Genomic DNA, 25,443 nt, shown 5'->3' on the forward strand with positions numbered 1-25,443 from the left:
TAACTACTGTCTAATAACCCATTTATATTGTTGTTAAAAAAAAGAGAAAATGGATCTATTGTCACCACTATTTGATAATCAATTGAATTGTTTGTTAGAATAAAGGAACTGGATGCACACTCTCTGATAACCCATTAAGCATATTGTTAGAATAAAGGAATTTAATTTGTCGTTTCTACTACCTGACACCTCATTAGATTATCATTAAAATAAACTGGGTCTGTTTTCACCACTACCTTACAACTCATGAAAATTATTGTTTAAATTAACTGGGTCTGATCTAAGCAATGTCAGATAACTTATTTAAATTATATCATTAAACACAGACTGGATCTGTTGTCACCAACAGTTGACCTTGTAGAAACTATTTATAGCCCCATAGTATACAAGGACACCATCTACAGTTGACCTTGTAGAAACTATTTATAGCCCCATAGTATACAAGGACACCATCTACAGTTGACCTTGTAGAAACTATTGATAGCCCCATAGTATACAAGGACACCATCTACAGTTGACCTTGTAGAAACTATTTATAGCCCCATTGTATACAAGGACACCATCTACAGTTGACCTTGTAGAAACTATTGATAGCCCCATAGTATACAAGGACACCATCTACAGTTGACCTTGTAGAAACTATTTATAGCCCCATAGTATACAAGGACACCATCTATAGTTGACCTTGCTGAAAACTATAGACCCCATTGTATATAAGGACATTATCAACAGTTTATCAAACCAAAACTAAAGCCGTTTAGGATAGTATAGTGCTCAAACTACAACATGTTATTTCTAGTGTCTATATGTTTGTCATCACTCCATAGCTTTCCGTTGCTCTGTGAACTCAATGACAGGCATTTCCTACAATAAAACCACAGTTACTTCATGAATTTTGTCTTCATTCAGCAGTGTTTGGACTGCATTATACAAGGGAAGGTAAGAATGGGTTTGGATAACTGATGTCATTGAAAAAGGCCTTTTTATGACCAAGTTTATTCTTGGTTCAAAGTATGTTAAAAGGTGATTTTGGTATAAAGATAGATGTTGGAAGAGGGAGTGAAATGAGTTAAGAAGTGTGGGCCAGGAAAGGTGAGGAGGGATTGTGGTCCGGCCAGGAAAGGTGAGGAGGTGTTGTGGTCCGGCCAGGAAAGGTGAGGAGGGATTGTGGTCCAGCCAGGAAAGGTGAGGAGGGGTTGTGGTCCGGCCAGGAAAGGTGAGGAGGGGTTGTGGTCCGGCCAGGAAAGGTGAGGAGGGGTTGTGGTCCGGCCAGGAAAGGTGAGGAGGGATTGTGGTCCGGCCAGGAAAGGTGAGGAGGGATTGTGGTCCGGCCAGCAAAGGTGAGGAGGGATTGTGGTCCGGCCAGCAAAAGTGAGGAGGGATTGTGGTCCGGCCAGCAAAGGTGAGGAGGGGTTGTGGTCCCGTTTCCTGTGGTCTTTTGTAGCTGAATATTAAGATATATGTGAAGTGATATCTGCAGTATGATGTCAGTTGTGAGTAGAATTAACTAACTTATGTACAGTTGAAACTCGTCTCGAAATCGCTTTAGTCAATATTCCGCTTGAGTCAAAATATTTTTCAATTCCCGATTTTTTCCATTCTATATCTTTGTAATTTTAGTTCGGACGAATCAAATTTCAATGAGTAGAAATTTTAGTTGAGTTGCAAGTTTTCAGCCCCTTCAATTGTAAAGCAAGGGAAAAATCATTCCTTCATATGGAAATTAATTTTTGTCAAAACATCGGTACATCTTCTGACGAAATCAGTCAATACATACACAGAGAAGAAAGTCACTTGTGTGTAACACATGGCTAATTACAGCGTCTCAGTCCATCGTTCACACAACACATGGTCTCTGGTGATTAATTAAATGTTTAATTATCCTATTAGAGGTTGGCTTCTTAATTAGTGTCACCATGCTGTAGAAGTGACTTACCTGTACATTAAAAGAGCAGATCCGTTAACACAAAACTTGAAAACATTTAGCTCGGTTGAGTGCATCTTCAGGAACCATAAAAATGAAACCGTCACACCAGTACGAACTTTTTGATGAAATCTGATCTCACAATTCCAAAAGAAACTAATTTTGAGATTGTTAACTAAAGGACAAAGATTGAGTACTTTGTCAGGAACAGGTAAATAGTTATAGTAACAAGCATTCTTCCAGGCCCCCATGGGTGCAACCATTTCACTTGAGTGTTTCCTTTTTCTTTGGGTAAAAAAAAATATGGGAAGGGGCAGAGAAGAGGACACTTGATACCTCAGAATCTGAATATCAATCAATGTGTATGAGGATTAGCTCCACCCTGATTTTGTCTCCTTTGGTATCCAGGGGATATTATTGTGTGTATTGTGAAGTCATATCTAGTTATAGTAATTGTCAATCTTATATTACAAAGATGGTATAGCCACAAGGGTGAGGACAGACACCAAAGGTACACAAAGCAGAGCCACAAGGGGATGGACAGAGTCCAAAGGTATGCAAAACAGTACTCATCTTTGCAGTCTAGACTATCTAATCGCTTAGTTATGTAATGTGAATGCGTATCTGCATAACACTGTAATTTTTGTTTTTTAGTTTGTTTGGTGTTTTTTAATGTTCTATGCTCATACATTGATATACAGATCATTACTAATTAATAAGTACATCATCTGACAAGGTGATGAAGCTGCTTAATACATATTTATAGTAGAATATTTCATGAAGCTGCTTAATACATATTTATAGTAGAATATTTCATTCAACTTCCTTCCCCAGTGTATGGAGTTCAGAGGAGGTACGTGCTTTCAATGACTGAAGTCACTTCCTCGGCAGTGCAGTGGTGATATGTGCCTTCAATGACTGAAGTCACTTCCTGGGCAGTGCAGTGGTGATATGTGCCTTCAATGACTTAAGTCACTTCCTGGGCAGTGCAGTGCTGATCTGTGCCTTCAATGACTGAAGTCACGTCCTGGGCAGTGCAGTGGTGATTTTTAATCACATGCATACAGATCATTATTTTCAAAAACATAAAGAAAATACCAACATGGCAACATTATCATAAACCAAACTCAAACTTCATAAAACTAGGACAAAATATGGACAAAAGAAAGATTTACACAGAGATTCCTGAAAAAGTACAAGGATAATAAGACCAGGAGTTCAAGAGGAGTAAGCATCTTCTGCTTCATTGATAACACCCACCACGTAAACCTTGGTCAATCCATGTAATCTATGTAATGTCACATTCTCAAATGAGAACAAGGTATACAATAACAGGTATCTATACAGTCCACATTTTACATGGAGGATAATATCTACGATTGATGACCTTGCCAAAATTATTCAGCTCATTGCCAGTAATCCTGGTACTGAAATGGTAATATTCAACAAACTCTGAGTCGCCTTTGTGTAAGGGAATTACCAGTGTGTTTCCTTTGGATGAGGTTTTTAATATGTTTTGATCTTATGAAACATGATAAGCATTTGGTACAGAAATGAAAAGAAAAAGAAAAAAAAAAGAAAAAGAATAAAATTTCAAATTTCATTTCAACAAGTTTATTAACAAAAGGTACTTAAAATACTTGAAAGTTTGAGAATAATAAAAGTTTGGTTTAAAAAATAAAAATAGTAAAAAGTCAACTGAGGTAACAAGCAGAACAAGGGACTAAGGCAATATCTTGGCATCATTGTTTAATTTTTATTCTTTTTTTAAAAATTGGATCTTTTCCTTCATTTTCCCTTTTTTAAACAATTATAACATGTAATTTAAACATTCCTTCCACAAACTTCTTTTCTCATAAATCCAAAAAATCAAATAGGCACATAAGGAGTTAGGGGAAACTATGTATGACATTTAAGAGAGATCTCCTTGGTTCTTCTCAAGAAGTAGCAATAGGTGGAACAAACTGTTAGTCGTTATCCAAACTCTGAGATACTATTAACAACCAATCTGGATCCACAATGATCAACCAAGTCGATACAAGCTATGGAATTCGAAACTATATTAGGTAAAAGGCTTAAGAAGATATGTCGTAAGAAATAAAAATGGACGGATTTATCACAAATTGTCAGTCATGTGAAGCAGTGAAGTAAGACTCCTAATTTATCACATATTGTCGGTCATGTGAAGCAAGATTCCTAATTTATCACATATTGTCGGTCATGTGAAGCAGTTCAGAGAGATTCCTAATTTATCACATATTGTCAGTCATGTGAAGCAAGATTCCTAATTTATCACATATTGTCGGTCATGTGAAGCAGTTCAGCAAGATTCCTTATTTATCACAAATTGTTGAGTCAATAGAGTCCTCTTCTCCTTAACCATTGCTGCTCTGCCAATGAACTTTTGAGACAATCAGCTGAGGATACATAATGAGCTGTGAGAGAGAAAAAGAAATTTGTTACTGAAGTAATGTTACCATCAGTATCAATCAGGGAAATTATTTTAAAATCGAACTGATTTAATTTGATCATTTTGAAAATTTTCGAAGTCAATCAATGACTGTCTCAAAAGTTCAAAGTTTTGAACATATTGTATACATGTACTTCAGAACTTATTTTTCTTTTTCAGTATGGTAATGTCAATAGAATAGAAATTTTCATATCACAATTAGTAGCAAGTTTATGTGTAATGTTTTGAAGAAAACATTGTCAAATTTGTCAGACAAATGACCAGCAAGAAGCGTATTAGCACTGATGTTTGAAGTGTAGCAAAGTACTGTTAATGATACAGCTACATATGTCACAGATTGCCAGAAAACACAAGACAAGATCAAAATCATATAGGCATCACGAAAACATGTTAATACCTTGATTAGGCAATCAAGAAAGTTAACAACAAATTTAGGGAAAGCAAAGAAAAGACCAGGAGAAAAAATCACAGAGGAAAAGAAGGAAATGAAAGGACTGGTGGTCATCTGGGGTCCCCCTACATTAGAGGTCTGTCATCATGGTTTTGTAATAGCCATGACACCTCACAAGACTCTCAGAAATATCCTAGTCCATCCTAAGGATAAAACATTCAAAGGGAGTGTTACAGAATGTATGTAATTACATGCAAGATCACATGTAGAGAAATTGGAAGGAAATTCCGGTTGGACAGGGATTCGTGGCAGGCGGGATATTGGGTTGGACGGGAGATTCATGTCGGGCAGGAGATTCGGGTCATGTATCAGAGATTTTGTGTATCCGAGAAATAGAAAGGAAATTCCGGTCAGGCAAGAGATTTGGATTGGGCAGGAGATTCAGGTCGGGCAGGACACTGGAGTCGGGCAGGAGATTTGTGGTCTGACTCATAAACCTCAGAAAAATATGGAATCCAAAAAAATTCACCACATGAGAGTGAAAGCTGATTAATTCTTCGAAACAGTTCTGAGGCAATGTTTTGCTTTGTTGTCATTTGAAACAATTTGAACACAGGATTTGTGCTGGTCAAATTTGGGACAGTTTTGACCTAAGATCCTGATGGACATAACTTATATCTATCTATAAACTAGTTACAATATACAGTAGACCTTTGGTAATCTGGACATCTTTGTTCCCAGTTAAAATTATAAGTTTTCTGGATTGCCAAATTTAGTTCACTGGCCAATATGATGGGAGTTATCTCCCTTGATAACATAATGGAAAAAGTTGCCAGTATGATGCTGTTGGTAGTTTTCAGAATATCTACATAGTATTTACTGTGAATACAAGTATTTTTATGTATTTTTATTTTCTTCCTTAAAAATTGCATTTTCATACATAAATGTATAAATATTATGAATCTAAAATTTCCAAAGTTAAAAATAGTTCTTATTCCTTGCTTATGAATCCAATATCCCGTCTGATTCATTTAAAGTCTGCTCAGTATCAACAGTGAAGTTTTACTTGAAAATATGTAATAACCTGTGCTTCTAAATATTACATGCACTGCATACAGAGTACAAATTTACATGTATTTTGACACAATTGGGATGTTGATTTCCCACTTAATAAGGTAATTTGTTGTCACCTGGAGCTATTCTATTTTTAGAACCAAGGTACATGTACATGGGAGATTAAAAGATTTGAAAGCGATAAAAATATTGTTATTTAAAAACAGAAAAATATAATAGCATTTTTTTAATTCACTTTGATAAGTATGAATAAACTGATAACATGTGCAGCAGTATTAAGGGACAATGGTCGCACAGTCATAAGTCTGATCAAATAGGTATTTATATCAAGTGTACATTTTATCTCAATGCTATTTCACAATCTAAGTTTAAAACCTTGAAAAAAGACGAGACCAAAGGCTTTAATAATTCTTTACAATTAATTCACTATGCCATATATAGAACTCTAAAACGTGTTCCAAAAGTGAACACCTCGGAAGATGATCCGTCAGTAGTCACTATGATAACACAGTGTCTGACTGTATCCTGTACACCTCTGGCGCGAAGGACTGTACACAAAAACTTTTTCTACACATGCTAACAAAAGAATGTCTAGAATATTTCAGGAACATTACTAAGAAAAGTCCATTCCTAAAATGTATTTCCTGAACTGCTCTTTGAATTTTTTTTGACTGGTGAGTTTAATTACCATTACAAAACCATTCCCCAACATTTTCGTCCCCACCATCATTTTTCTGGACTATCCATGTCCAGATTATCGCAGGCCCACTGTACATTTATAGGCAAACTACAATCAATGATATGATGTGAAATTGTTACCTTTTTGCTGGTGGTGTTGGAGCCTGAAACAGAAGAAATTATTCTAATGTAATTCTGTTTTGAATGAATTAATCACAGTCTGTCAATATTCAGTATCTTGTAGTCTTCACATGCCCCTAAGTTGATAAATGACATCTTCCATACTAGTTTCTCCGTATGTTAAACTAGGGGTTAAACCCCAATATAGTTACAAGCTCATTAAAATTCTAAATGATTCTTATCTTAAAGCAGTAAAGAAAATTTGCTTATAACTTCAGAACAAAGAGTTATTCACAGTTTACTATCAGTCTCCAGATTTAATGTAAACACATTAACTACACAGGTTTAATATATTTTGATTCCAGTTCACCTAGGAATACTTCAGACCAAATTTTGCCAAAATCCAACCATTCCTACACAAGGAATAGGATTTTAAAGGACCTGCTTTATTTCCCTTTTTGGGACCTGCCGCTAGGGCCCCAAGAACCAACATTAAACTTCATTGATTTACCATCACCAAAGATTGCTTCACACTGAATTTAGGCAAAAATCCAACCATTTACACAGGAAGAGTAGAATTTTACAGTAATTATTCTGTTTCTTCCATCTGGCCCCAACCCTCGAGATCCTGAATTTAAACAAATTGATTCCCCTTCACCCAAAAATGCTTCTAACCAAATTTGGGCAAAATCCAATCAGTTCTACAGAATAAGGAATTCAAAGAACTTGCTATATAAAGAACTTTTAACTAGAGTAATCAAATACTACACAGTTACTGACCACAGGTGGCAGGTTAAAGAGTTTTCAAAAACTTTATCTAGATCAAACAAAACTTACTAAGATGTTTACCACTGGTGCAAGTAAAGAGTTTGCAGTCTACTTACCACTGGTTTGGAGTTAAGAGTTTTCAGGAACTGATCAATGACGAGCCATTTCTCCTTGGTTTCCTCCACCTGCTTACTCTTTAGGGGATCCCTGATCCTTATCTTTACTTCCAACTTTCCCCCTGCAGCCTTACGTCCATCCATTAGGTCGTAGCTGTCATGGTACGTACATTTCGAGTCAAGAGGGAGGAGCTTTACATTACATGTACCAATCAGCTTATCGCCTTTAAAGAAACCCTTCTTCTGATAGATCTCAAACTTAACAGACTTTCTCTCCACCACTCGTCCAAACCCTCGCGATTTTCTATTTATCTGTAATTTCCAAGGTTCGTTGTACTCTGAAAGAAAATAAGACTGATATATCAAGATAGGGTATTGTGTGACATGATGTCTTGACAGTACACGGTTTGTGACTGATATATCAAGATAGGGTATTGTGTGACATGATGTCTTGACAGTACACGGTTTGTGACTGATATATCAAGATAGGGTATTGTGTGACATGATGTCTTGACAGTACACGGTTTGTGACATGATCCCATTGAACTCATGTTACATAATCACATGACGGTCCAAATTGTGTGACAAAGTTTCATCACCGTCAAAGTATAGAGACAATGTCAGACACTCGTGGGAAATGATTTTATAAGTCCACGCCTTTAAAAGATTTTATGACGGTTCAAGTTTTGAGACAAGGTTGTGGGACATGATTTTAGCAGAGTCCATGGTCAAGATTTGTCTGAGTTGACAGGAAAGACAGACATGGAAATTTCAATATTTATACTTGGCACCTTCTCCAAATACTGTTAACATTTCTAAGGTCAAATGTGTAGATATAAAATGAAATTTTTTTGTCTTTTTCCATTCAAGAAATACATACCAGGATTAACAGAACCTTTTACTGTATCAGATGAACCGGTCTGTGGATCATCCTGTGGATAAAAGAACCAACAATTAATTAACACCAGGGCTTTCCACAATGTATTCATCTCCACCATGTTATTATTCACAGTGGGTCAAAATCAAATTTACTTCAAAACAAGAAAAACTTAAGTCAAGTGTTACTGAGGTAAATCATACAAGAACCGAAGAGATGACGTATCATGGTCAAGTGTGACTGTGGTAAATCATAACATGGTCAAGTGTGACTGTGGTAAATCATACAAATACCAGAGATGTTGTATCATGGTCAAGTGTGACTGTGGTAAATCATAACATGGTCAAGTGTGACTGTGGTAAATCATACAAATACCAGAGATGTTGTATCATGGTCAAGTGTGACTGTGGTAAATCATAACATGGTCAAGTGTGACTGTGGTAAATCATACAAATACCAGAGATGTTGTATCATGGTCAAGTGTGACTGTGGTAAATCATAACATGGTCAAGTGTGACTGTGGTAAATAATACAAATGCCAGCGAGAGTAAATATCACGGTCAAATAATGAAATATAACCAGAAAAGTGTATATCCCTCTTACTTAATCACAAAAAACTCATACCAAAGAACTTACTGTAGGGTAGGGAAACTCATACTTCACATAAGTGTCCAAATCTTTTTCTGCATGACCTAAAAAATATGCTCATAAATGTTATAAAATGTAATATAGAATGCTTCTGAGGGAGAGATATATATTGAATTTGTATTGGTCTAGTCAATCTACAGCGTGACCACATGGAATACTTCAATAGTGTCACACAAAGTGATATTTAAATCAGAATGATTATGTAAAAATTTACTTGATCATCACTTGTACCATATACAATGTACTAATCTAGAATTATATATCAATACAAAGTACTAGAATTATATACAATGTATTAGGATCATACACAATGAACCAGCATTATATAAAATGTACTAGAATTATATACAATTATATACAATGTACTAGAATTATATACAATTATATACAATGTACTAGAATTATATACAATGTACTAGAATTATATACAATTACATACAATGTTCTAGAACTGAATGCAATGTACCAGAATTACATACAATGTACTAACCCTATGAACTAAAATTATATATAAAAAGTGATTTATGACCCACTCTATGTTACCCCAACAAGCCTACACACTTACTTGTTGGCAGCTGTATTCCTCTCACCAAGGTCATTTCAAGGTCATTGTCTCCTAAATCTGTATTACACCTACAACCAGACAGGTTGAACTATTATTAATTTCAACTGAAATGTCATTTCAAGGTCATAATCTGCTTAGATGTATTGCACTTCAGGTCATTGTCTCCTAAATTATTTTGATATATTACAATATTATTTGTTATTCATTTCTCAATTTATATGAACCACAATAGAATCATCCATCTGTGCGATAGAGCTGCACATGATGCATACAGAAGTACAATGGAAAATTTGTCCAATTTTTCTATCATGTACTCATCCTGCATACATCATGTGGACATCTTGCACACATTGCACATCCTGTAATGAAGTTGTGCAATACTGTACCTCCATAACATATTTCCTAAATATATGGTTAAATTTTGCGTTTAGAACAATGCTTTCCTTTGAGTGTTTGATTCTGTGGTGTTCACGTTTTGTAAATGAAACACTCCAGTGGAGCCCTGAAGCGTCTTTATAGGTCACCTTTTTATAAAGCTATCCTATATTTTGAATAACTGTGATCTTCCTTCACATTTCTATCTAAACAAAAACACAAGACAGTTGACAAAAATCTAAATTTTAAGGTGTCAAAAGTCATTCTGGTTTATGAACTGGTCACTACTGATCCATGTCATTAGCAACCAAATATGGGGCTCCATATGGGGTTTGAATTAAAACCATACACTAAGAATTTTACAATCGTGAACATACCAAAGTCAATCATCATGAATGTGTTTTCACGGAAATTTGTAGCCACAAAAGGAAATAGTAAACAGTGTGTTACTGACCTGAAGACAGTGTTCTGAGACACTAACAAGTAATAAAGTTCTGTACTCAAAGTGAAAGTTCGATCAATTTTGTCAACTTACTGTACAAGCGAGAAAGTTCTGTTTTCATAATGAAACTTTGGAACAGGATCATGATGGCGGAAGGCATTTTTCAGTGCTTCTAAGTCTTTCCTACATCCCTGCTCCATCTTCTGAAATCTTTGCAGAAAGAGACAAAATTTATCTTATCATTGAAAAGCTGGCTATTTTTGCGGGCATGATATTTTACTATTTAGAAACTATCAGTGTAATTGACAGAGAAAGCGTTAGTGTAGGTGATTTAAAAAACAGGACTGTAATTGATATAGAAAACAGACATGTTACTACCTAAGAAACCATCAGTGTAACTGACTTGGAAAACATTTGTATTTGACTATAAAAATTCAACTTAAAAGGACAGTTCCTACAAAATATAGATTAACTTACTTTGCAGAATTTAAAACATCTCCAAGTTTTGTGAAGTGCTGGTGATTGGCTGCACTCATCTGTCAAAAAAGTAAACATCGTCTAAATAATACTAAACCGTCATCACAAAGAGAGTCATCTTGTCTTAAGGATTGTCCGCCTCAGATTTAGAGGGGACCCTTTTATCCACACACAAAATTGTACACAAAATCTATGTCTCAGGACAGTCTTACTCACCCTGATCTGGTTGATGAGATCTTGTTCCAGTTTTTTGAAGATTTCATTTCTGTCTCCTTTGACTTCACATTCATCAGCACTGACCATCACAAATGATCGCTCATCCTCCTCTGTTAGAGATGGTGGCATCTATAAACAAGAGGCCCATGGTGCTTAATGGTCATCTGACTATAAAGACAGAGGCCAAATAATGGTCATCTGACTATAAAGACAGAGGCCAATTAATGGTCATCTGACTCTAAAGACAGAGGCCAAATAACGGTCATCTGACTCTAAAGACAGGCCAAGTAGGCCTAAAATGCTCAACTACTCTACAACAGCTTACACAGAAGACAGTCTGATCAATCAAAACAGTTTCTGTTAATTGGAAACACTGTTTCTTATACACGCTACTACTGAAATATCATGTTTCCAGACCTCTAGCCTGTTGAAAGAAGAAATTTTAAATCTCAACACATTTGACCAAGGAGACCTTGAGAGGTGTTCAAAGTCAATTATTTGAATAAATCTGGTAGCCCTTCGTCCAATTATGTAAAAAAATAAATATCAACAGCCCAAACCTTTTGGTTATTGAAAAGTTGTTTTAAGATTTTAACATATTTGACCCTAAAGACCTTTAAACAGCAAACAAAACTCAGCTCTGGTAACATTTAATGTTACTTGTAACAGGTGAGCTAAAAAAACTCACCACTGGTAACATTTAATATTACTTGTAACAGGTGAGCTAACAAAACTGATACTATGCAGTACTATGGTTTCAGATATGCACAATGCTCATTTAGAACAAAATCGTCCGATGTATATATTCCTACCTGAGACATGTCCACTGGTAGACCACTCTCAGCAGCTTCAATCATAGGTTCAAATCCCTGCAAAAGTAAAACCAATTAACAAGAGATCCCATAGGCACCTCACAATGTATTATCTATGTAGGTGCTCTAAGATAAATGGTATCTTTTTTAACCTTTATTAAGTATAAGATGTTGTGAACACAGGTGGATAAATCAACTTCTAATTTCAACAAAGTAAACATCACCATTGCATTTCAAGAAATAGCTCTTAAAATCTGTGTCTTAATCCAAAATGGCTGCTTATCAACAATTTCTTTTTTTAAATCAGAGACTGAGTAAGTACAACTAAGGACCACAGGGAAATTTACATGTGGCTGATTCGAAATTTTCGGAAATGATTTCCCAATTGGGCCCCAACCTTGTTCTCAATAGAAATCAAATCCATCATTGATAATAATTGCTGCAGACCAAACTTGAACAATATCCTTGAAAGAAAGAAGTTATATTTCCAATATTGGGTTCTGATGTCACTCCTGGTTAATACAAAATTGGGTTCCTTTCAACTAGGTATGCTTCAGACCAAATATGAACAGAATCAAGGCATTACATAAAAGCAAAGGATTTTGAAGAATTTTCTCTATCTCCCCTAATGGGTTCTGCTCCTCTTAACCCACCATTTATACAAAATTTATCCCCTACACCTATTAAGCATGCTCCAGATCAAATTTAAACAGTATCAAGGCATTCCAATAGAAGAAGGATTTAAGAGAACATGTTCCATTTTCCCTTTTAGACCCCTCATAACAAACAATTTTTATACAAACAAATTTTATAGCTGCCAAGGATGCTACAGAACAAATTTGGTCAAAAACAAAACAATCCTACAGGAGGAGTAGGATTTTGAAGAATTTTCTCTATTTTCCCTTCATGGGCCAAACACCAGAAAACAGAGAGATTTACTTTTCATACAAATTGATTCCATTTAACCCAAGGATACTTCAGAACAAATTTGGTTAAAATCAAAGCATTCCAGCAGCAGGAGTAGGATCCTACAGAATTTTCTATATTTCCTGTGTTAGGCCCTTCCCCTTCAGCCTCAGTGGTCCGAGACCAATCGTTCATCCAAAACTGATTCCCTTTTACCGCAGAATGCTTCAGGCTAAATTGGGGCAAAGTCCAATCATTTGTATAGAAAAAGTAAAAATTTTCTCTTTTGTAACCCTCACACTTCTGGCCCCTGGGGGCCAGGAAGCAATATTCCCTTTCCCCCAAGAATACTTCTGACCAAATTTTGTCAAAATCATTTCAGTCATTCACACCTAACAGCAATTTTTAGTAAAAAGTTGACAAATGACAGATGCCTGATGCCCAAAGCTGCACCATGGCATAAGCTTGTTGGTCTTTTGGACCAGGAGCGCTAAAAATCATAGTCGACAGTTAAAATATGTTACTAGTTAAAAGAAGCCTATACAAATCTTTGCAAAAAAGTGACCGTAAAACTCTAATTTAATTGTAACTTGGACTAACTTAACTAAACAGAAACCCTACATTAAAACTACTCTGTATAAGTATACCCTGATAAATACATACATGTAGCTATGTAATACACAAACCTTAGCTATTCTCATGTATTTCTTGGCCAGCTCAAGGTCATTATTTTTCTTGGCTTTGACTGCAGCTTGTCTATATTCATTCATCCTCTCTCGTAAGAGAAATGCTTGTTGTTCAGCTCGTGTTGATGGGGATTTCTTTACAGCTACAAAACAAAAAGCCCAGACTATATATCAGAACATCAGAAAAATAGACAGCTGCTTGAAGGGATATTCCACCCAAATTTCTGGCTGTCCTGCAACTTTTAAGAACTTACTAAAATGACTTTTAAAACTATTGTAAGAATCAAAATATCTCTCCTATGGTCAGTTTGGACAGGTGATAATGATGGGAATACTCCCAGCCAAACTGTCTTAATATAGAGCATCGGGAAATCCAGAACTGAAATGTCACTGGATCATAGATTTTATGCAGGATATTGTGTATATACTCGAGTGTGTATACTGTTCACTACAGTTTCTGCTGGGGTTACAATTTTATTACTTCATTAACCTTATTTTCTGTGGAGTTTATCATTTGTACATATATTTCATTCTGTCGGTGCATAACGATGCAAACCTGTTATGAAGAATTTTTCTGCAAATTAAATATGATATATATGTTAAAATGTTACATTGAGGTGTATGATAGCCATAAGAACATAAGTGATTTTGTACAATTTTCCCCCAAAGCATCCCATGAAATCTTAACTTGAGATGAATATTCCTTTAATAGATACCAACACTTTCTTACTGGATAACAATGGCATTTATGTAGTGGGAAACTTGGACTTTTCATTTCTACTTCCTACAGTGTTATAATTGAAAACTATTTTGATACCATCTACAACCTTCCTGTGATACCATCTACCACTCTGCTTTGATACCATCTACCACCCTGCTGTGATACCATCTACCACCCTGCTGTGATACAATCTACCACCCTGCTGTGATACCATCTACCACCCTGCTGTGATACAATCTACCACCCTGCTGTGATACCATCTACAACCTTCCTGTGATACCATCTACCACCCTGCTGTGATACCATCTACCACCCTGCTGTGATACCATCTACCACCCTGCTGTGATACCATCTACCACCCTGCTGTGATACCATCTACCACCCTGCTGTGATACAATCTACCACCCTGCTGTGATACCATCTACCACCCTGCTGTGATACCATCTACCACCCTGCTGTGATACCATCTACCACCCTGCTGTGATACCATCTACAACCTTCCTGTGATACCATCTACCACCCTGCTGTGATACCATCTACCACCATCTACCACCCTGCTGTGATACCATCTACCACCCTGCTGTGATACCATCTACCACCCTGCTGTGATACCATCTACCACCCTGCTGTGATACCATCTACCACCCTGCTGTGATACCATCTACCACCCTGCTGTGATACAATCTACCACCCTGCTGTGATACCATCTACCACCCTGCTGTGATACCATCTACCACCCTGCTGTGATACCATCTACCACCCTGCTGTGATACCATCTACCACCCTGCTGATACCATCTACCACCCTGCTGATACCATCTACCACCCTGCTGTGATACCATCTACCACCCTGCTGTGATACCATCTACCACCCTGCTGTGATACCATCTACCACCCTGCTGTGATACAATCTACCACCCTGCTGTGATACAATCTACCACCCTGCTGTGATACCATCTACCACCCTGCTGTGATACCATCTACCACCCTGCTGTGATACCATCTACCACCCTGCTGTGATACCATCTACCACCCTGCTGTGATACCATCTACCACCCTGCTGTGATACCATCTACCACCCTGCTGTGATACCATCTACCACCCTGCTGTGATACCATCTACCACCCTGCTGTGATACCATCTACCACCCTGCTGTGATACCATCTACCACCCTGCTGTGATACCATCTACCACCCTGCTGTGATACCATCTACCACACTGCTGTGATACCATCTACCACCCTGCTGTGATACCATCTACCACCCTGCTGTGATACCATCTACCACCCTGCTGTGATACCATCTACCACCCTGCTGTGATACCATCTACCACCCTGCTGTGATACCATCTACCACCCTGCTGTGATACCATCTACCACCCTGCTGTGATACCATCTACCACCCTGCTGTGATACCATCTACCACCCTGCTGTGATACCATCTACCACCCTGCTGTGATACCATCTACCACCCTGCTGTGATACCATCTACCACACTGCTTTGATACCATCTACCACCCTGCTGTGATACCATCTACCACCCTGCTGTGATACCATCTACCACCCTGCTGTGATACCATCTACCACCCTGCTGTGATACCATCTACCACCCTGCTGTGATACCATCTACCACCCTGCTGTGATACCATCTACCACCCTGCTGTGATACCATCTACCACCCTGCTGTGATACCATCTACCACCCTGCTGTGATACCATCTACCACCCTGCTGTGATACCATCTACCACCCTGCTGTGATACAATCTACCACCCTGCTGTGATACCATCTACCACCCTGCTGTGATACCATCTACCACACTGCTGTGATACCATCTACCACACTGCTTTGATACCATCTACCACCCTGCTGTGATACCATCTACCACCCTGCTGTGATACCATCTACCACACTGCTTTGATACCATCTACCACACTGCTGTGATACCATCTACCACACTGCTTTGATACCATCTACCACCCTGCTGTGATACCATCTACCACACTGCTTTGATACCATCTACCATCCTGCTGTGATACCATCTACCACACTGCTTTGATACCATCTACCACCCTGCTGTGATACCATCTACCACACTGCTTTGATACCATCTACCACCCTGCTGTGATACCATCTACCACACTGCTGTGATACCATCTACCACCCTGCTGTGATACCATCTACCACCCTGCTGTGATACAATCTACCACCCTGCTGTGATACAATCTACCACCCTGCTGTGATACCATCTACCACCCTACTGTGATACCATCTACCACCCTGCTGTGATACCATCTACCACACTGCTTTGATACCATCTACCACCCTGCTGTGATACCATCTACCACACTGCTTTGATACCATCTACCACCCTGCTGTGATACAATCTACCACCCTGCTGTGATACCATCTACCACACTGCTTTGATACCATCTACCACCCTGCTGTGATACCATCTACCACACTGCTTTGATACCATCTACCACCCTGCTGTGATACCATCTACCACACTGCTGTGATACCATCTACCACCCTGCTGTGATACAATCTACCACCCTGCTGTGATACCATCTACCACCCTGCTGTGATACAATCTACCACCCTGCTGTGATACCATCTACCACCCTGCTGTGATACCATCTACCACCCTGCTGTGATACCATCTACAACCTTCCTGTGATACCATCTACCACCCTGCTTTGATATCTCAGCACCAATATCAATGATAAATCTCACAGTCACCTTAGATACCTCTGCTCTACTACACTGAATTCCACATGAGATTGTTAACAGCACACTCATTTCATTCCTCAGATTTATCATTAGATCTTAGCACATCTGGCATATGATAGGTAATTTTTAATTGGCTGAAAATATCCTGTTGTGTTGTTAGAATTGAGGTCACTTGAACATGACCTCTTACACCATCAGATCTTCGTGAGATAGGGTATAATGATGATCTAAATCTTAATCAGACTGGCATGGAAATTCTAGCTTTACTATCATGGATATCCCACTACTGTTACTACGGATACCACAGTATAGTAAACCTACAAGCCCTTTGCGCTGGTTTACTAGCAGGCTGCGGCGTCCTGTTAGGAGAAGGCGTTCTTTGTTTTGGTGGTGATGTCCCTGGACCTGCTGGACCAGCAGGTGCCTGAAGTCTCTGATTGGCTGTACTAGCAGGAGCAGATACAGAAGCACCAGCATTTCCAACAGGTATTGGTGCAAACCCTACGAAGGAAAACAAATATTTCTGAGGAGGTATTCTTCATAAACATGTAAGAACAGTTATTCAAACTACAAAACAAGATCCACACAGGAAGTGAAATGCTAATGATCTCCTCAAGAAGCTAGGATAAGTGATCCCCACAGGATGTGTGAGATAAGTGATCCCCTACAGGATGTGAGAGATAAGTGATCCCCTACAGGATGTGAGAGTTAAGTGATCCCTACATGATGTGAGAGATAAGTGATCCCCTACAGGATGTGAGAGGTCAGTGATACCCTAGAGGATGTGAGAGATAAGTGATCCCCTACAGGATGTGAGAGGTCAGTGATCCCCTACAGGATGTGAGAGGTCAGTGATCACCTACAGGATGTGAGAGGTCAGTGATCCCCTACAGGATGTGAGAGGTCAGTGATCCCCTACAGGATGTGAGAGGTCAGTGATCCCCTACAGGATGTGAGAGGTCAGTGATCCCCTACAGGATGTGTGAGGTCAGTGATCCCCTACAGGATGTGTGAGGTCAGTGATCCCCTACAGGATGTGAGAGGTCAGTGATCCCTACAGGATGTGAGAGGTCAGTGATCCCCTACAGGATGTGAGAGGTCAGTGATCCCCTACAGGATGTGTGAGGTCAGTGATCCCCTACAGGATATCAGAGGTCAGTGATCCCCTACAGGATGTGAGAGGTCAGTGATGACCTACAGGATGTGAGAGGTCAGTGATCCCTACAGGATGTGAGAGGTCAGTGATCATCTACAGGATGTGTGAGGTCAGTGATCCCCTACAGGATGTGTGAGGTCAGTGATCCCCTACAGGATATCAGAGGTCAGTGATCCCCTACAGGATGTGAGAGGTCAGTGATGACCTACAGGATGTGAGAGGTCAGTGATCACCTACAGGATGTGAGAGGTCAGTGATACCCTAGAGGATGTGAGAGTTAAGTGATCACCTACAGGATGTGAGAGGTCAGTGATCCCCTACAGGATGTGAGAGGTCAGTGATCACCTACAGGATGTGAGAGGTCAGTGATCATCTACAGGATGTGAGAGGTCAGTGATCCCCTACAGGATGTGAGAGGTCAGTGATCCCTACAGGATGTGAGAGGTCAGTGATCCCTACAGGATGTGAGAGGTCAGTGATCCCTACAGGATGTGAGAGGTCAGTGATCCCTACAGGATGTGAGAGGTCAGTGATCCCTACAGGATGTGAGAGGTCAGTGATCCCCTACAGGATGTGAGAAGTCAGTGATACCCTACAGGATGTGAGAGGTATTAAGTGATACCCTACAGGATGTGAGAGGTCAGTGATCCCCTACAGGATGTGAGAGTTAAGTGATCCCCTACAGGATGTGAGAGGTCAGTGATCCCCTACAGGATGTGAGAGGTCAGTGATCCCCTACAGGATGTGAGAGGTCAGTGATCCCCTACAGGATGTGAGAGGTCAGTCATCCCCTACAGGATATCAGAGGTCAGTGATCCCCTACAGGATGTGAGAAGTCAGTGATCCCCTACAGGATGTGAGAGGTCAGTGATCACCTACAGGATGTGAGAGTTAAGTGATACCCTACAGGATGTGAGAGTTAAGTGATACCCTACAGGATGTGAGAGTTAAATGATACCCTACAGGATGTGAGAGTTAAGTGATACCCTACAGGATGTGAGAGAATAGTGATCCTCAGGGGATGTGAGAGGTCAGTGATACCCTACAGGATGTGAGAGTTAAGTGATACCCTACAGGATGTGAGAGGTCAGTGATCCCCTACAGGATGTGAGAGTTAAATGATACCCTACAGGATGTGAGAGGATAGTGATCCTCAGGGGATGTGAGAATAGAGTATCACCAACAAGAGATCCAAAGAATCTTAGCACCCACCATAGTTTGATCTTTATATTCTCTTTGAAACTAGGATCTTTTCCCTTCTTTTCTCTTCTCTGTTTTTGCTCTTAATGACAAGACATTTAAACATTCCTTTGCAGAAATAGCAATAATATTCTTTACCTACCAAATCCAAAATGCCTGCCTGGAAGCCATTTTGTTTCTTCTGATTACTCCCAAAATCAAATGAGCACAAGGCGAGACCAAAGGAACATACGTATGAAATTTTGAGAGACATCTATACAGTATTTCTCAAGAAATAGCAATAACAAACTTTGAAAGTCAAAATCCAAGATGGCCACCTGTTGGCCATTTTGTACTTCTCATCAGTCCAAAATTTGACAGGCACAACTAGGGATCAAAAGGAAACCTATATATGAAATCTGAGAGAGATCCATTACTTACTTTTCAAGAAATAGCGATAACAAACTTTCGAAGTCAAAATCAAAGATGGCTATCTGTTTGCCATTTCGTTTATGATCGGTCCCAAAATTAAATGGGCACAACAAGGGACAAAGACGAACTTACATACAAAATTTGAGAGAGATTCATCCAGTTCTTCTTAAGAAATAGCGATAACAAACTTTAGAAATTAAAAAATTAAAAAACAAGATGGCCATTTTGTTTTTCTGATCACCACGGGTAGTCCCAAAATTAAATGGGCACAACAATGGACAAAGAGGAACCTACATATGACATCATCTATCTTGTTCATGGATGAAAAGGGAGAAAATACATCCCTGTACACAGAACAAATTCAAAATCAGAAACAGCCAAATAATTCTACAGCTGTTGCTTAGAAGGTAACAAGTGACTCCCATTCTATGTTAGAAGTGAAATAAACTATACCTGGAGGTGTAGGTAGTTCATCATAGTTCACTGGTTTTCCTGCTTTTGTCTTCTTGATTGCATCTTGATATTGCTGAGCAAAAACAAACAAAAATAATTTTTATTGACATTTTCTCAAGGTATCATATTCTCATAAGACAATATTTAATAATTAATCTTCGTCAAATAAAAACACATCGGTACAAAATTCCATATTTCTTTCTTATATTGTATTTCCTACAGATATTACGAATACTTATCTTTCAATCTGATAGAAGATAGCAGGGTTTACGAGCCCTGGGATCAGCCACAAACAGGAAGTTGTCCTCACAGTAACTAATGTTACAACTACAGTCGAGAGACTGACTTCTGTTATTACTACGGTGAAGTTTACCTTAACTATACGTCCATGACGCCTAGCCTTTGAGCTGTCCCCAGCTTCTTTGGCAGCAGACTCAGCTGACTGATACTTTTGTAATCTTTGAGTTAAGGCATCCATTACAGATGTAGGAGCTTCTGGGGCTTTAAATAGACTCCTGGCATCTACAACAGGTATGTTTAAAAAGTCAACAGTTTGAGGTAGACTGGTGTCTGTTTTACAAATATTTGAACTCTCCAGGGCTATAAATAGCATTGTGGCACCTACAACAGGTATGTGTATCAGTTCAACAGCTGTAGGTAGATTTGTGTATCTTTCACAAATATTTGGAATCTCCAATGCTATTAATAGAATCCTGTCACCTACAACAGGTATGTTTACACAGTCAATAACTGTAACGGAAATGGTGTCTCTTTTACAAACATTTGGAATCTGCCAGTCTATAAATAGAATCCTGGGGTCTACAACAGGTATTTTATAAAGTCACCAGATGTAACAAAGACATAGTCATCAAAATCCCTCGCCAATGTACATTTGTAAAATATATACATTTACAGTGAGCAACCTGGAAAACTGAAGTATTGAGACAGTTTATTGTTATGTTTACTTTAAAGTTTTGTTGAAAGTGATCAGTATAATAACAACAAGAAGCACAATACTGTAAATGTTAAAATCAGCTGATCATATCTTTATATTCCCTTCTTTTAGATATTGGTAATGCTAGAATATTTGTCACTTAATTTCAATGATGCTGGACCGAACAATAGTTCTATTACCGCTCAAGTATAACAAATCAGTGAAATGGTTTATACACATTTATCAAATCCCATACAGCATCTTATAATCAGATATGTAAAATTGCAAGAAAGTTACTATCAGTTAAAAAAATCACTATTAACATTACACTTCTTGGTTTTGAGATTCACTATCACAGATTTATTAGGTGGTTTTGCCAACTGGTGAAAAGACCTATTATTATTGTTCTGTTTCTTATCATTCATCTTCTTCCATGATTTTGTGACGTCTAAATTTCTGAATCAGTAAGAGATATGTTTATAGCTTTTTAAAGGTCTCTTATTATTACTTCAGAAGATATCTTGTATAAAGCAATCAGCTATTCAGGTCACAGCTACCTCATTATATATTCACCAAATTAGCCGATAATCAGTGACAAAGGTACTAAGTCTGCTAAGCAAATCTCAAAAAAAATTTGATCATTCCCAGAGAAGAAGAGAGGAAATCAATCCTCCAGACTGTTTCAAGAAATCAGCCAATCAGGTAAGAGAACCATGATTAAATACGAATGGAATTCACGGTTGATCAAACTTGAGTGAGGAGATAATGTAATAAGCTAACAAAGCAAGTCTCCTGAAAATTGATTAGTTCCTTCAAAAGACAACATGCGGAAAGCATTCAGTAAGGGTGCTGAAAGATACCAGCCAATCAGGTCCAAGCAGCCTCATTAAGTATGCACATAAATTGCCAATAATCAAACTTGAACAAGGGGTTAACGTAACAAGTCTACCAAGCAAGTTTCATAATAATTCATTTGTTCCTTCAAAAGATAACATGTGGAAAGCATTCAGTTAGAGTGCCTAAATATATCAGCCAATCAGGTCACAGCAGTCTCATAAAATATGCATAGATTTGGTCAATTATTGAACCTGAACAAGGAATTAATATAGGACGTCTACGAAAATCTTATCACTCCTTCATAAGACAGTGTACAGAAAGCATTCCCATAGAGTGATTAAAGAAATCAGCCAATCAGGTCATAGCAGTCTCATTAAATATGCGTGGAATTTGCCATTAATCAAACTTAGGCCAGTGATTAAGGTAAAAATTGTGCCAACCAAGATTCATCACAATCCCACTAGTCCTTCAAAGGATATCATGCAGAAAGCAGCATCAAGATGGATGAACCAAAGGACGGATGGATGGAACCCATTTGAATATCTCCCGCCAGCTTCGTTTCGCTGGTGATAACAAGGAATGTGTGTCTCTGTTTCAAGTATTTGGGCCCTCTGGGGCATTAAATAGAAGCATTTAAACATACTTGGAAGCCCTTAATCCAAGCATGTTACTGGCCTAATACCATGTTCAATAGTCCTTGAAGAAAGTAAATTGAGAAGCATGTTTCAAAACTATTTTAAAGTAAGAAAAAGCAATTTACTGACATCTATGTAATCAGGGACCTCTATTAATATAATTCTACAGCTATTGGCAAGCAAAAGTATAAACAGTACCTGCATCAGACACTTCAGGGATATTCTCCTCAGTGCTCTCCTTTGTGGTCTGTGTTTCTGACCTTTGAACTCTGACCTGTGGTGGTTGACTGACTTGTTTAGAAGATTCCTCTGATCCTATGGTAAAGAAATTTACAATTTACAACAAGATTTTGAATTAGAAGGGAAAAAAAATCAAGAATTTGTAAGTCGGTAGATACACAACCTGGCTTCAATATTTGACTATTATATTCTCATTACAAGTGACTTCTTATTCAATGAAACTCGTCTTCAGTTAAATGTATCAACATCTTTTCAACCAGTTAAAGGTATGTCAGACAGGAAGTGATACTTACCACCATACCCTGGAGGAGGAGGAGGCATCCGAGACAGATCTATCTGTTTCCCTTCAACTAAAGCAGCTATCACATTTTCAAATTGCTGAAAAATATCAAAATAATTATAAAAAATTATAAAAATAGATATTCAGTGATAGTATTCATGATGTTGATGTTGTGTTAAACTAAAGACAAACTTTATCATTACTCTAGACAAAATTACCAATTACCATCTGCCCACAAGATATACAGCGTATGTTATTGTTTACTTTACCAAGGTATATACAGGGTATGTTATTGTTTACCTTACCAAGGTATATACAGAGTATGTTACTGTTTACCTTACCAAGGTATATACAGCGTATGTTACTGTTTACCTTACCAAGGTATATACAGCGTATGTTATTGTTTACCTTATCAAGGTATATACAGCGTATGTTATTGTTTACCTTACCAAGGTATATACAGGGTATGTTATTGTTTACCTTACCAAGGTATATACAGGGTATGTTATTGTTTACCTTACCTAGGTATATACAGCGTGTGTTATTGTTTACCTTACCATGGTATATACAGCATATGTTATTGTTTACCTACCTTGGCAATCCTGACATATTTGGCTGCATTTGTCATGTCCCCATTATTTTTAGCCTGTAGCGCTGCCTGCTTGTACTGATGTTGCCTTACAACTAGCATGTTATGTTCTGGAAATAAGACATTGTAACATTCTGTTATTCACATTATGATTTCATTATCAAACAATACATTATAGCTAAAATATCAAAGTAGTTTTCTGAATCCCGACCTTACAAAATTTCCCTGGAGGCTATGATAGCTCAGGAGAGAAACCAATGAAAATTTCAGCTGGGGCTGATTTCTCAGGAAGGCTAACAACTGCTGTCAAGGTTGTGTTTTGCGGTATGTCATTTCATGAAAACTGCCTTAGATAGCATGTGGCAGGCTTTCCAAATTTTATTTAGTGAATTTGCCATTTATCTACTACAAGACCTACCCCATAAAATCATTTAACAAAAACATATGATCCCTGCAGCGATAAACCTCCTGAACTAACAGAATGCTAATAAAGAATTTCTACTACAAAATCTGATTTCAGAATTTTTTTAGAAATATTAATCAAAACTGTTTATGATAATAGATGATTCACCTTCTGAATGTTGGGTATTAGCTGGGGTCACTCTTGGCTGTGAATTCGGAACTGTCTCCGTGCTTGGAGCAGGTTTGGGGGCAGGATCCGTCTTGGGCAACGTTGGCTCAATCACAGGAGCTAGAAACACAAATCATATCAACTCATATGTTCTATGAATGGTTACATGAAAAACCTTCCAACTTTATTCATAAACAAATCTGAAGACTCCATCTCCAAACAAGCACAAACAACTAGATAATCGTGTTTCATCCTTTTATGTCAAATTAATCTGAAAATAATTTTTCAACATTTCCATTCAATCCTGTCAGGTCATGTCAATTAGAAAATTATCTTTAAACTTTTCCTTTCAATTCTGTGGTGTTATATGAATTAAAAAATTATCTTTTCAACTTTTCTTTTTAATCCTATGGTGTTGTATTATTTAGAAAATTATCTTTTCAACTTTTTCTTTTAATCCTGTGGTGTTATATGAATTAGAGAATTTTTTGTCAACTTTTAGAGTATTGTCTGACCTTGACTAGGAGCAGGTGGAGGAGCACGAGTTGATACTGCTACAGGTGGGGGAATATCATCTTCAGGGATGGATCTACCAGCTTTGGCTTTCTTTTCAAGGTCCTGCAGTGTCTGGAAAAAAACAAAAAAGGCAAACATTTCTTCTGCATAATTACTATGTTTGGAGTTTCCAAATATAAATCAGCCCATTGCAAACAGACTTTCAAAGTGTCAGACATCTTGAAAATTTTGCCTCTATGTCTAGAATACCTAAAATTATATTTTGCAGTCAATCAGAATGGGTCTGTCATCCATATATTCAGACATGTAATTATACAAATGATACTACAGCAGCTGAAATGTAATGTAAACCAATAGATAGTGTGTTGTCTTCCTATAGTGATATTATTGATTTGTCAGTAAAGAAAACACATTAAATATAATCCCTACATGAAAGTTTGTTTTTAATTCTTTGTCATTTTTATCAGCAATGACATCATACACAAGGGAAACAACTCCATAACTAAACAATATCTAAAAAGTGTGAAATATATCCATATCATTAAGGTAGTTTTTGTATATTACCTTGATACCACTGTAAATGGGTTTCTGATTTTGCGTACTCTTAACATTACTTTGCCATCCCAC

General features: G+C 37.9%; 1 protein-coding gene across 5 annotated transcripts in view; it reads right to left on the bottom strand.

The window, feature by feature from the left end:
* The window catches only part of LOC132556861 (coiled-coil and C2 domain-containing protein 1-like), a 33,780-nt gene that overhangs the window by 2,337 nt on the left and 6,000 nt on the right, over window positions 1-25,443 (bottom strand). For 4 of the 5 annotated variants that reach the window (XM_060221314.1, XM_060221306.1, XM_060221331.1 and 1 more), the window contains 18 exons: window positions 24,816-24,927; window positions 24,301-24,420; window positions 23,733-23,839; window positions 23,154-23,238; window positions 22,819-22,935; window positions 20,588-20,736; window positions 20,215-20,287; window positions 17,316-17,495; window positions 13,546-13,688; window positions 11,954-12,010; window positions 11,142-11,270; window positions 10,926-10,984; window positions 10,542-10,658; window positions 9,632-9,699; window positions 9,055-9,110; window positions 8,422-8,473; window positions 7,542-7,879; window positions 6,679-6,701 (listed from right to left, as the gene is read on the bottom strand). In XM_060221314.1, the coding sequence (XP_060077297.1) occupies window positions 6,679-6,701; window positions 7,542-7,879; window positions 8,422-8,473; window positions 9,055-9,110; window positions 9,632-9,699; window positions 10,542-10,658; window positions 10,926-10,984; window positions 11,142-11,270; window positions 11,954-12,010; window positions 13,546-13,688; window positions 17,316-17,495; window positions 20,215-20,287; window positions 20,588-20,736; window positions 22,819-22,935; window positions 23,154-23,238; window positions 23,733-23,839; window positions 24,301-24,420; window positions 24,816-24,927 (1,985 nt within the window). Of the gene's footprint in view, window positions 1-3,559; window positions 4,360-6,678; window positions 6,702-7,541; window positions 7,880-8,421; window positions 8,474-9,054; window positions 9,111-9,631; window positions 9,700-10,541; window positions 10,659-10,925; window positions 10,985-11,141; window positions 11,271-11,953; window positions 12,011-13,545; window positions 13,689-17,315; window positions 17,496-20,214; window positions 20,288-20,587; window positions 20,737-22,818; window positions 22,936-23,153; window positions 23,239-23,732; window positions 23,840-24,300; window positions 24,421-24,815; window positions 24,928-25,443 lie in introns of those variants that run through there. The other variant, XM_060221340.1, reaches the window with a different exon arrangement.

This window comes from Ylistrum balloti, unplaced genomic scaffold (genome assembly GCF_031769215.1).
Source record: "Ylistrum balloti isolate Yb309-2 unplaced genomic scaffold, AGI_CSIRO_Ybal_v1 Utg369652, whole genome shotgun sequence".
NCBI lineage: Eukaryota > Metazoa > Mollusca > Bivalvia > Pectinida > Pectinidae > Ylistrum > Ylistrum balloti.